The following is a 12596-nucleotide window of genomic DNA, read 5'->3' on the forward strand; positions in this document are numbered from 1 at the left end:
GAGGCATGTCAGGCAGAGTGCACTGACTCTTTTTCTCCCATTCCTGGGAGATTCCACCTGACTCTCTTGACGTAACTTTTGGGACCGAGCCAATGGAACTAGACCTTACCAGCTCTGGCCCCTCTGACGTCACGTCCGGGCTCGATCCAATGAATGAAGAACACGTGCCCGATCCTTATGACCTCACTTCCTGTCTTCCCCTTTAAAAGTCTGCCCCTTTTCCCTCAGTCTTGTTCTGGACTCAGTTGTATGCACTTCAGTGCTGTTGATCTGATAAAAACGACTTTTGCAGCCGGGATACCATATTATATGGGTGGCTGCCCCAAACCTTTATTTGTTTATGTCTCGTTTTTGTGACACAGGTTAGATAATGGATGGATGGACTCCAATAAATAATCATTTTTCTTTTGTACATTTACAGATTTTACTGATATTCTGGCCACAGCTGGGGGTTGGGTGCCAAAGGCACTTGGGGGGCTTGCATGTATATATGTATGTATATGTGTACGTGTGTATACTGTGTGTATATATGTATGTATATATACAGTATATATATATATATATATATATATTGTCAGGGATGCCAGGGGCCATGACCCGGCCGGGACGCCAGGAGGGACCGGAAGAGGGTCAGAGCCCTGCCTGGATCACGGGTTCGCCTGGTTGCTTTGGGGACCACGGGTCAAGGGCATGGAAGCCCTTCCCTGTAGGGGCCCGTGGTCACCGCCAGGAGGCTCCAATGCCTTGGGATTGTTTCCCCAGCACTCCCGCCACACCAGGAAGTGCTGGGGAAGACTTTGAGGATACCCGAGAGCTGCCGGAGAACAGCGGCACTTCCGCCACGCTGGGGCGTGGCTAGAGGAGGAATGCCGGGAACACCTGGGGCTCATCCGGGTCCTGTATAAAAGGGGCCGCCTCCCTTCATTCGAGGCTGGAGTCGGGTGGAAGTAGGACGAAGCAAGAGGAGTGTGGAGGCGGCCCAAGAAAGGCATTGTGGCCAGGAGTTTGAGGACTATTTGGGGTTTGTGCACGGACTGGGTCTTTGTGACCATTATTATTGTGTAAATATTGTAAATAAACGCGTGTGGTGGTGTTTTAAACAAGATGTCCGCCTGTCTGTGCCCGGTGGCGCTCACAATATATATATATATATATATATATATATATATATATATATATATATATATATATATATATATATATATACAGTGGTGTGAAAACTATTTGCCCCCTTCCTGATTTCTTATTCTGTCTACTAAAAAATCCTGAAGGAGAATGCTTTTGGTCTACTTCTCTGTGTCAGGCAGCTCCTATTTAAGTGATTTCTTGATTGAAACAGGTGTGGCAGTAATCAGGCCTGGGGGTGGCTACGGAAATTGAACTCAGGTGTGATACACCACAGTTAGGTTATTTTTTAACAGGGGCAATTACTTTTCACACAGGGCCATGTAGGTTTGGATTTTTCTCCCTAAATAATAAAACCATCATTTAAAAACTGCATTTTGTGTTTACTTGTGTTATATTTGACTAATGGTTAAATGTGTTTGATGATCAGAAACATTTTGTGTGATAAACATGCAAACGAATAAGAAATCAGGAAGGGGCAAATAGTTTTTCACACCACTATATATAATATATATATATATATATATATATATATACACATATATATATATATACACACACACACACACATACAGTATATACTATCCTGACTATATATACAATATAAACTTACATGTATATGTGTGCATATTTATTTATTTAGTTAAACTAAAGCAGACTGATTGGTAAATGTTTTACGTTATACTGTTACTGACCAATAGGTGGGGGTTACTTTCCATGAATATCAGACTGATGGTACAGTTGAAAATCCTGTTACTAGAGAAGTTTTGGAAAACCATTTGGAGACTGAAGGTGTTTCACCTGTGACTGAACCTGATTCTCATACTAAAGGTATGTGAAATAAATTGTTGGTTTTCACTAACGCAGTTTCAGTAGAAAAGAAATTTAACAGCTGAAGTTTACTTTCCACAGGTATGTCTACTCTTGATACACAATATTAGTTTCCATAAGAGAATAATACATTAATAATCTGATTGGATATTTGTTAGGTTTTAGATGTTCTAATTTATCTAGTTACAGTGAAAGCAGTTAATGATATAACAACTTTGAGGACAATTACTGACATTCTGTGAGCTGAACCTATTGTTTTGGGTTGCTGTTTCAGTGAACATCTTTGACATTTGTGGTGGAGTCTGCACTCATCTCATCATGATCTGTGATATAGCCTGTGTAGTTTCTCAGCTTGCTTTGGCCTACAGGCTCTTTCTTTGTGCTTTGCCAATTTTTAAGTAATGTATCTCATCCTGAGGCAGCAGTGTAATGTATAATATATTTGTCTAATATGTTTTGTGTTTCATTTTACAATGAAGGATATATTTTTAATGCAAGGATTAGCTTTATTCACTCACTGTGTTGCTTTTCTGTAGTTGTGCAAGCCTTTAAGGGTTAATGAGTAGTGTATCCAGATGTTTAGGCTATGTGCTATTTAGAGAACAAGGTACAGTGATCCCTCCTTTATTCCAGGGGTTGCGTTCCAGAAAGGTGAAAATCCACAAAGTAAAAACCATATGTTCATATGGTTATTTTTATATATTTTAAGCCCTTATAAACTCTCCCACACTCTTACAGTATAAACATTTCCTGCATAGTTATACAGCATAACCCTTTGTATTCTCTTAGATATTAGGTAAGATTTGTTGAAATTATGTATGTAAACACACTGTTTATATACAGTAAAACCTAAATAATTTTTTAAAGATATCGAGCATCAAAAGAACAAATGCCAGATGTTCTTACAGATACTAGACCGGGTTTCTCTAAATCACAAAATAAATACACATTGTCTTTTGTGTTTAAATACTAGCTGAAATGTTGTTAATATCTTGCTGCAACTAACATCAGTATCAGATTGTGTAGTATTGAATGCAGTTATCAGCGTTTAATAAGGTGTGGTCAGTGTATATAAGGACCAAAGTAAGTATGCAAACAGAAAAAAACAATCCAGCAAAAAAAATAAAGTTAACTGTTTCTGCATAATTTAGTTTGTAATTACTAACATCAAGAGTTCTTTGGAATCTATCTGTCTAACCTTACAGACTAGGACTGATCTCAGGTTGACAGGAGTTCTTGAAAGTTCATGTATACTAAATTTAGATTACACAACTGATGTAATCAAAGAGAAAAGAATGTTCCCAGTATGAAAATTCCCAGTTGGTAGAGATTGTTGAGAGATCTTAAATTCATTTGTACAGTCTTAAAAAGGCATATGAGGATAAATTAGCAATTCTACCTATTGTTCATGGAGATATCCTTTTAGCCTCAATTTTGCTCAAATTAAAAATGAATAAAATCTCATAATATATTGCAGAAATGATTATCATTTTATAACTGTATCAGGAAAGTTTGGCTTATAGGGAGCATATCAGTGCTCCCAATTCCAGTCTTCTTTTTCTGCATCTTACAATGAAACAAACTCTCTTTCTTCTTCTATCTATTCCTCCTTTGTTCTTCCCAGATGGACTTTGTCCTTCCTCTATACCAGACTCCAACTCCTTGGGTGAGGTGAAGTGGCCTTTTTTAACACCAGACCTTGGGAGTATTTCCGGTGTCCCAACAGTGCACCCAAGAAGTGCTTTGAATCCAGAAAGAATCTCCCTAAAAGGAGTAATGCTCCTTCCTGCAGCTCACCCTGGCAGCTTCTGAGCAACCCAGCAGAGAATCCATTAGGACTGCAGCTACCATGCACCCCTGCAGATGTGTACATGAGAGATCCAGAGGGATGCTGCCATCTATCACACTGCACAAGCACATGGCCCTGGGTGGCTGTATCCCTCCATCCATACATTATAAAGGCTTTCCAGCCAGTTAAGGGTTCATCCGTCCTAGCCAGGATGCAAGGCAATTTGTGTCCTCTGTGACAATAGTATCATATTAGTGCCCTTGGAAATTCACAACCCTTGTGAATATAAGAATTGTGCTGACAAGAATTGTAAAAAAAAAAAAAAAATATGAAGATGTAATGCTGATATTTGACTTATTTTAATAATATGGCTTATTGATTAGATCTTTAACATATGTCAATTCCAGAAAACATAGACATTTGTTAATTAAATATCTAATAAATAATATACAAAAACATTGTCTGGTAATGTCAAAGATCTTGGATTGCTTATTCTTGCCAATATTTCAAAAAAGGGGGTAACACTCCCTTTAGTGTGGAGTCTTTCCAAAGGTAGGCAGCATGAAGTTGAGCATTGGGTGTGGCTGAAAATGTGAATGATAGATCCATCAGCCCCTGTATCTATTTAGAAAAGTAAACTCATACAGCCTATTTTTTTCGTGACTAACAGTTTAATTATAGTGTAAAAATAAATTTAGCATTGTTTTTGTGTATAAATATCTGTATGCAAAATACTTAAAACCATGGAAGTGATTTGATATTTTTTTAAATATGTATTTTTTTCAGAGCAGCAAAAATTAAGGTTTGCTAAAAGTAACACACGCAGACCTAAAAAGAGAATGGGAAGAGATACAAATATAAACAAAAGGTACAATTATTCAATTATTAGGTTTATAGAATTACAAATTTAAAATCTGTCAGCTCTATGCATCTATCACAGAGCATACAGCACAAACTAGGTGCATAAAATTAAAGGAATGATGGATCAAATTAAAGGTACATTTTTTGTTGAAAAATTCCGAAGCTGTTGGATACTAACCATATTAATCTTATTGTAACATTAGATGCTAATCTTAAAATTCCCTCTATATGCAACCACATGACTTATTAATTATTCATGAATCCACAATGGTGTTGCAAGGCAGTAAGTTTCAGGACCACTCATTTAATTTTGTCAGCTTTAATTATGTTATCAACAGTTGTCATTATAAAACAAATGTCATCAAAATGTGGAAATTCTGAATTTAATTTGTAAGGCAATTTTTTACTGAGAAGTTGTTTTAGTATAATTTTCACTTGTATAACAGGACAGTTCAAATTGTGTAAACCACTATCTTTGCAAGAATTGTATCATTTGTTGTGTTAAATTAAATAATTATTTAAATTAACATTGAATTACTTAGAGAAAACTTTAACTGAATGCAAAATCACAAATTGTATGAAAACCCAACATTATATTTTCTTTGTTTGCAGGATGAAAGAATATCGAAGAGACAATGCAAGTAAATCTTGTGAGGACAAGTTTATTATTTGTCCATGCATCTACTGTACATTCCTCTTTTTTCATTTTTCCTTTATAAAATCACTTGTTTAGACATGTTTGATAACATAGTGAACATTCATGAAGTTTGTTTACACTTGTGAATGAAATGCATATGAAGTAAATAGTGGCACATAATTTTATTTGGAAAGACAGTAATTAATGCTTGGAGAAAGTAGAATGTTGTCTTTAGCTTCTATAAATGTTGCTACTAATCGTGGAACTAACTTATTTGAAACTTTTTTTTATAAAATTCCACTGGTTATCCATCAGGGCCTGCTTCCTTCCCACACTGGAGTGAGTTTGTAGCATCTCATAATTCTGAGAGTGTCGAATGTTTATCCAGTTTTTCTGCTGTAAGAGTATCTAGCTGTGGTATTTATAATGCGTCAAAAAACTCATTAGATTGTGTCTTATCACCTTTAAACTGGGTTAAATATAAGGACTTATAGTACTCTCTAAACATGTGGGTTGTATTTTTATGATCAATGATTTTATCTCCGTTTGTGTTGGTAATTTTTTTTATTGTGGATTTGTTGATCTAAGATCTTATTTTCCTTCTTTCCGTGTTCATAGTATTGATGTTGCAATTTAATGATAAACCGTTCCATTTCTTTTCTCATCAAGAGGTTTAATTCTAATTGCAATACATGTCTTTTCCTATGAAGTGCCTCATTGGAAAATTGGCATATTCTTGATCTATTCTGGTAATTTCATTGATTAGCTCTGACACCTTCTTGGTTTCCAGTTTATGGGAAAGATATGAAATAATCCGCCCTCTTAAAAAGCATTCATAGTTTCCCAGAGTATTCCTGCAGAGACATCTGAGGAAGCATTTGTCTCTATAAATAATAAATTTCAGTTCTCAATATCTAATGACAGGGGGTTAAAACTCCAGCTACGAGATGAATGCGTAAGTCAGAAAAATTTAAGTTCCATGATCAGAGAGGTGTGGCCAGAGCTAACAGTAGTGTCATATCTGCAAGATTTGATAGTGGGCAATAAATTATTAACAATAAGGAAATGATCAATTCTTGAGTAAAAGTGATGTACTGGTGAGAAGATACAGTAGATTATGCTCCATGGGTCTAGTATGTTATGATTCATCACAAACTGTGTGATTGTTTTTGCAGTGTTAGATGTTGTTACTGTAGAAGAAGACCTATCCATGTTTGGATTTAAAGCACAATTGAAGTCTCTGGCCGTTATAATTTTTTGAATGTTCACATTAGGAATAGATGCAAATACATTTTGGATGAAGCCTCTGTCATCCAAATTAGGTGCATAGGTATTTATCAAAATTACTTTAGATAAATTACCCATCACTGTGACATGTTGCCCTCCAGGATCAGATACTACATCTGATGCTACAAATGAGATTCTTTCATGTATCAAGATTCCCACATCTCTAGTTTTCATAGTATTGCTGGAATGAAGGATTTGACCAATCCAATCTCTTTGCAACCAAAACTGGTCCTTACTTATTAAGTGAGTCTCCTGTAAAAAATACTATCTTGACATTTAAACCTATTAGGTGAGAAAATACTCTTTTTCTCTTTGGATCATGATTGAGACCTTTAACATTCCAGCTCAAAAAGCTCACTGTTTAGTCAGAGAGATGCTGGTTCTGAACTTTTGAGGACATTTTCGTAAACTTAAGTAAAACTAGTACGTTGTTTCATACAATAGCTTTAACCTTGATTTCATATTGTTGCTGAGTATTGTGGCTACAGAGCCTATTATCATGTTGGCACTTATTGCTGTTGGGGTAAAAAAGGATATATAATAAGTAACTTGCTTCCCCCCTTCTCACATAGCCCTGGCAGATAATTTTGCATAAGAAATTACAAAATGTTTATTATGTAAAAATGTTTTAGTATTATTTGTTGTTTAATTTTAATGCTAGGAATGAAGATATTGGCAAACTACATTGGGCACTGACACATTTTTATTTTTACAGGAAAGTAGTTATATGATTGTTAAATATATTTGTAAAATAATGAATGCTTGTTTGTGTACAATGTTGATTCTTAACATGTTGAAGACATGAATAACACAAAGCTTCTTCCCTAAAAATAGGTAGTAAGTTTAAGTCACTGATTTTCAGTCCCTGATCTCGGGTATCCCTGTGACTGAAAGCTTTGGTTCCAGTCAGTTTCTCAATCAATCAGTCATTTTATCTCTAATTAATTTAATTGTTTTATGATATGGACTTTATTTCTTATTCTTTAGAAAAGAGCAGTACTGTGAAATTTACATTAATAAGAAATACAGAAATATTCACCTGTGGTGGGCTGGCATCCTGCCCCAGGTTTGTTTCCTGCCTTGCACCCTGTGTTGGCTGGGATTGACTCCAGCAGACCCCCGTGACTCTGTAGTTAGGATATAGCGGGTTGGATAATGGATGGAAATATTCACATTTTTGTTGTTTTCTTGTTTATTTGCCTTTCTCTGCAGACTTTGCTCCCTTAACTGTATTCAAATAGCAGCATTTAACAATGACCAAAGTAGACTACAAAGCAAATTATACAGATAGGTGATGCATGATAAATGACAAACTGATCTTGCCCACTGTTGTGATGTGAGATTTTGCATACAAGTTGATAAATATTTTGTATGTCTTCATTTGTAATTTTGGCAAAGCAATGTGATATTGGTGTTACATTAGTGAGAAGCATTCATGTTTGCCCCTGCCTTTTGGGACTGAGTCTCTTTGAATTTTACGACAGGATTTGGGGGATGTGCCTTAAACCAGTTTGGCCATTGTTCCTCTGCTAAAGTCTCTCAAATCCCATAAGAAAGCCAGGCTGCCTAACTTCCAAGCTTTACCTTAACATATGGTTTTGAGGGATGGCAGGTGTTAAGATGTATTCTGTTCCCCCATTGGTCTGAAGTATGGCTGTTTGGAACTGGCCTGTATCAGAAGCCTTTAACTCTTTTAGGGCTAATTTTTTTTTTGTTTCTTATCTCCCAGGGCTGAATATTTTTCCAAAAACGAACATTTTTTAAAAAAGAACACAAAGCAATTGTTTAACATATCAAATCAACAAAAAATATTTACTTTTGACAAATGTTACTGTCTTGCATGTTGTATGAGCCTGCATACTCTATGATTTCACATACATATCACGTACATTTTACACAGCAAAGTCCTGCAAAGTCTGATCTCGCTCAGAGCTTACAATACGTGTTGCTTTGGTGCCTACTTTTCAATTGTCTGTTGCTGCACTTTCTCACATATATTGTTAGTGTGTACTGTAGAGAGACAAGTCACCCTTTTGCCATTGTGCCATTCCACTGCTACCAAGTTTTTTGCCCGCATGAAAACCGTATTGTCACCTCTTTTCATCTTCTGAAACTTTATGAACTTTATGCATGGCATTATAGCCTGGCTCACCCCATGGGATTTGCTTCTGTTTATTACAGAAGTGAATAAAACTTTGCAGCAGCACATACCTATCACCATGCTGCATAGCCTGTCCAAAGCCACCAGGGGACAAAGCACGTTTGGACCAATGCTCCCTGAAGTTATATCACCAGTTCTGTCCCATCTCTATTTGTAATACCACAGTACGCCTCATCTCGTCTTTTGTTGTGGGTTTTTCCTGCTGAAAGATGAACCGTCGCCCCAGTCTGTTGTCAAGAGCGTTCTGTAGCAGGTTTTCATCCAGGATGTCTCTGTACATTGCTGTAATCATCTTTCCCTATATCCTGACTAGTCTCCCAGTTCCTGCCACTGAAAAACATCCCCACAGCATGATGCTGCCACCACCATGCTTCACTGTAGGGATGGTATTGGCCTGGTGATGAGCGGTGCCTGGTTTCCTCCAAACGTGACGCCTGGCATTCACACCAAAGAGTTCAATCTTTGTCTCATCAGACCAGAGAATTTTGTTTCTCATGGTCTGAGAGTCCTTCAGGTGCCTTTTGGCAAACTCCAGGCTGGCTGCCATGTGCCTTTTACTAAGGAGTGGCTTCCGTCTGGCCACTCTACCATACAGGCCTGATTGGTGGATTGCTGCAGAGATGGTTGTCCTTCTGGAAGGTTCTCCTCTCTCCACAGAGGACCTCTGGAGCTCTGACAGAGTGACCATCGGGTTCTTGGTCACCTCCCTGACTAAGGCCCTTCTCCCCCGATCGCTCAGTTTAGATGGCCAGCCAGCTCTAGGAAGAGTCCTGGTGGTTTTGAACCTCTTCCACTTATGGATGATGGCGGCCACTGTGCTCATTGGGACCTTCAAAGCAGCAGACATTTTTCTGTAACCTTTCCCAGATTTGTGTCCCGAGGTCTACAGACAATTCCTTTGACTTCATGCTTGGTATGTTCTCTGATATGAACCGCCAACTGTGGGACCTTATATAGACAGGTGTGTGCCTTTCCAAATGATGTCCAATCAACTGAATTTACCACAGGTGGACTCCAATTAAGCTGCAGAAACATCTCAAGGATGATTAAGGGAAACAGGATCCACCTGAACTCAATTTGGAGCTTCATTGCAAAGGCTGTGAATACTTAAGTACATGTGCTTTCTCAATTTTTTTATTTTTAATAAATTTGCAAAAATCTCAAGTAAACTTTTTTCACGTTGTCATTATGGGGTGTTGTTTGTAGAATTCTGAGGAAAAAAATGAATTTAATCCATCTTGGTATAAGGCTGGGAAAAGTGATGCGCTATGAATACTTTTCGGATGCACTGTATTACTCTACCAAGACAAAACGCCCACACCACCCTGTAACAGAGATCCCTAGAAGATCAAAAGGTGTTTATTCACATGCACACTTGGGAGAGAGGTAGTAATAACACCATAAGCCCAAAATAAGAGAATAAATACATATGGACAAAAGGAGAAATTACAAAATTAAGATTGGGATGTGTCACTGACTACTGGCCAACCAGCTCCCAACACAGCACATGGTGGATTGCCATGTCTCCATATTAGAGCTGGATGATTTATTGATCCATGTTATTGACAGTTCAAGTAAGGCTATTTATAAAAGGAGGAGTTCCTGGAATTTTTTAGAGTGAGAGTCAGGAGGAGATTAGTTTATACTTAAATTTACTCTTTTAATTCTCTTCATTACCTTGAATTTTCCTTATGTTTGTTTCAGGCTTTCTCAAAATTTCTCTTAACTTTATCTTAAGGCAATGGTTTGAACATTCCTCCTAATGTTTAATCTCTAATATCTTAAATTCAGAAATATTATTTTTATGATCTTTGAGCTGTGCTCTGATTGCATTACATAGCCATTTGGTATAAGCGATGGAGTGGCACATGGTGTGTTTGTGTTAAGGTTTTGAAAGTGATTGTAAGAGACCCTAGGTTTAGCTTTTCAGCCTGTATGTAACAAAGTTTCACTCCGAGTGTCACGTCAAGACTTGCTGGGATGTGGAAGTAGATGCAGGCCTCAAACCCATCACAATGGAATAGGCCAGATGATTGGGACCTACATCTGTCTATTCCACCAACTGTGACAGACAATGATGTTGCACTGATGATGTCTTAGAGTTAAGTAGGTCTTTGAAGGTCTTTTTTGTTCCCATTGTTTTCTTGAAATACCAAAAGATGTCAGAAATAGTGGGAAAGTGCACTGAAAAATCGAATAGTCTCTTAAAAATGAGTCAACAATAGCATCAAAACAACTGTAAAAGAACTATAGACTTGGTAGTGCTTTCAGATTTGTTGACATCTCACTCCATGACACCTGGAAATTAAAATCATAAAAGGATTTTTAGCATATCTATAAAATTTATTGGAAGTTAAAGTAAGAAAATAATTATTTAACCTGTAGGGATGGATAATAAACAAAAAATGTACATACTCTGTGTTAGTGCTGTTGGACTTGCTTATTGCAAGTACATCATTCTAAATCAGAGAAATACATTTTATTGGCTAATATTATTAGGATGAACAGGATAGAGCTTTGTCCTACAGAAGACCTCCAGTACAAAAAGAAACCCTATCTGAAAGATAAAAAAGGGGCACTGCATATGCCAAAGTGAGAGCATGAGGATTGCTGTGGGGCCAACATACCAAGTATGTTTGATTTGTTCCCCAGAAGAGTATTAGACAGGAGTAAAAGTACTTGTATGAGATGGAAAAAACCTGTGTGGAAGCTTGTGGTGCTCCCTTAGGTTACTAAAGAGCATGATTCTTTGTAGTTGACAGAGAAGTCTGTTCAACAAAAGAGTGAAGCCTGGGAGAAAATATAGGTAACATCTCCCAGCTCCTAGCAGGTGTCTGCTCCCAGAAACTACCAGGAATTGGAATTATAGAAGCTGTCTTAGAGACTTAGCCCTTAAAGGGCATTAGAGGTAGGGTGAGTTAGGGACAGGAAGACCTTCTGGTAAAGCCTTCCCAGGGTTTTAAAGCTGACTTGACTTTATTGTGGTATTTTGGATGTCAAATGGGTAACCCATTAGTTGGACAGGTGTTGACCAGCAGTTTATGCAAGCACATGTGATCTTTCCTGTTCATTATTTCTTTTGAGCTGTTTTTGATACTTGATCTCCCTGTGTCCATTCCTGTCTTAAGTATTATGTTAATGAATTTGCCCTAATTTTGTACCTTTTGCCTCCTATGTGATATTCTGGTTGTGAAGGGTTCTCATGAGTCACTAGTCTACTCACAGCATTTTTAAAGGCCATGTCATTGGAATACAATGATCTACTTAAATTATGAGTAAAGATTTGAGTACAGACCAAAAAGCATACACATTTTGGACGATACATTCTGCACAAAGAATCTTCTTGTACCTTCATCCAAGAAGAATAATAAAGGGTGTTTTTTGCTTACAGTGACTAGTGCACAAGGTAACTGCATCAGCAGCATTTAGCATCATGCTCTGCTCTTACTTGTATATACTGAAGATTTGCTGGTTTAGTATTAAGTCTGCCTATGAACAGAATCACTATTTTTTTTTATTTTGCTTAAATAACTTAGTCACTGGTGATCTTGAATTGATTTAAGTGGGTTTTATATTATGCAAGTGTATTTAAAGTTGGATGTTATCAGAGGAACCCTGCTAATGAAACATTTTAGTTTTGTTTTGTTCACTTATTGTGTACTGCCTTTGTAGTAATACACTATTCTGACCTTGAAAGTACCCTCACATTTTATCTCCACATTTAGCTGTCTGTAGAAGTGTTTTCAACAAAAATCTGGTAAATCCCTTCTCTTTGGTCTGTCTGTGAGTAACATATACCAGTATATTCAAGATTTCTTTCAGAACTATTGAATGTGTCCTTGCATAAAGATAGTGAATAGAGATTTTTTAATAAGCACATTGGCCTTGACTGGGACCCCTTTCTT

At 37.2% G+C, this 12596-nt stretch overlaps 1 protein-coding gene across 1 annotated transcript in view; it reads left to right on the forward strand.

Moving 5' to 3' along the window:
- The window catches only part of LOC120532242 (ankyrin repeat domain-containing protein 31-like), a 66581-nt gene that overhangs the window by 9609 nt on the left and 44376 nt on the right, over positions 1–12596 (forward strand). The window contains exons 2-4 of the mRNA XM_039758092.1: positions 1827–1956; positions 4532–4613; positions 5219–5256. Coding sequence (XP_039614026.1) covers positions 1827–1956; positions 4532–4613; positions 5219–5256 — 250 coding nt within the window. The remainder of the gene's footprint in view (positions 1–1826; positions 1957–4531; positions 4614–5218; positions 5257–12596) is intronic.

The sequence above is a fragment of the Polypterus senegalus genome, chromosome 7 (assembly GCF_016835505.1).
Source record: "Polypterus senegalus isolate Bchr_013 chromosome 7, ASM1683550v1, whole genome shotgun sequence".
NCBI lineage: Eukaryota > Metazoa > Chordata > Cladistia > Polypteriformes > Polypteridae > Polypterus > Polypterus senegalus.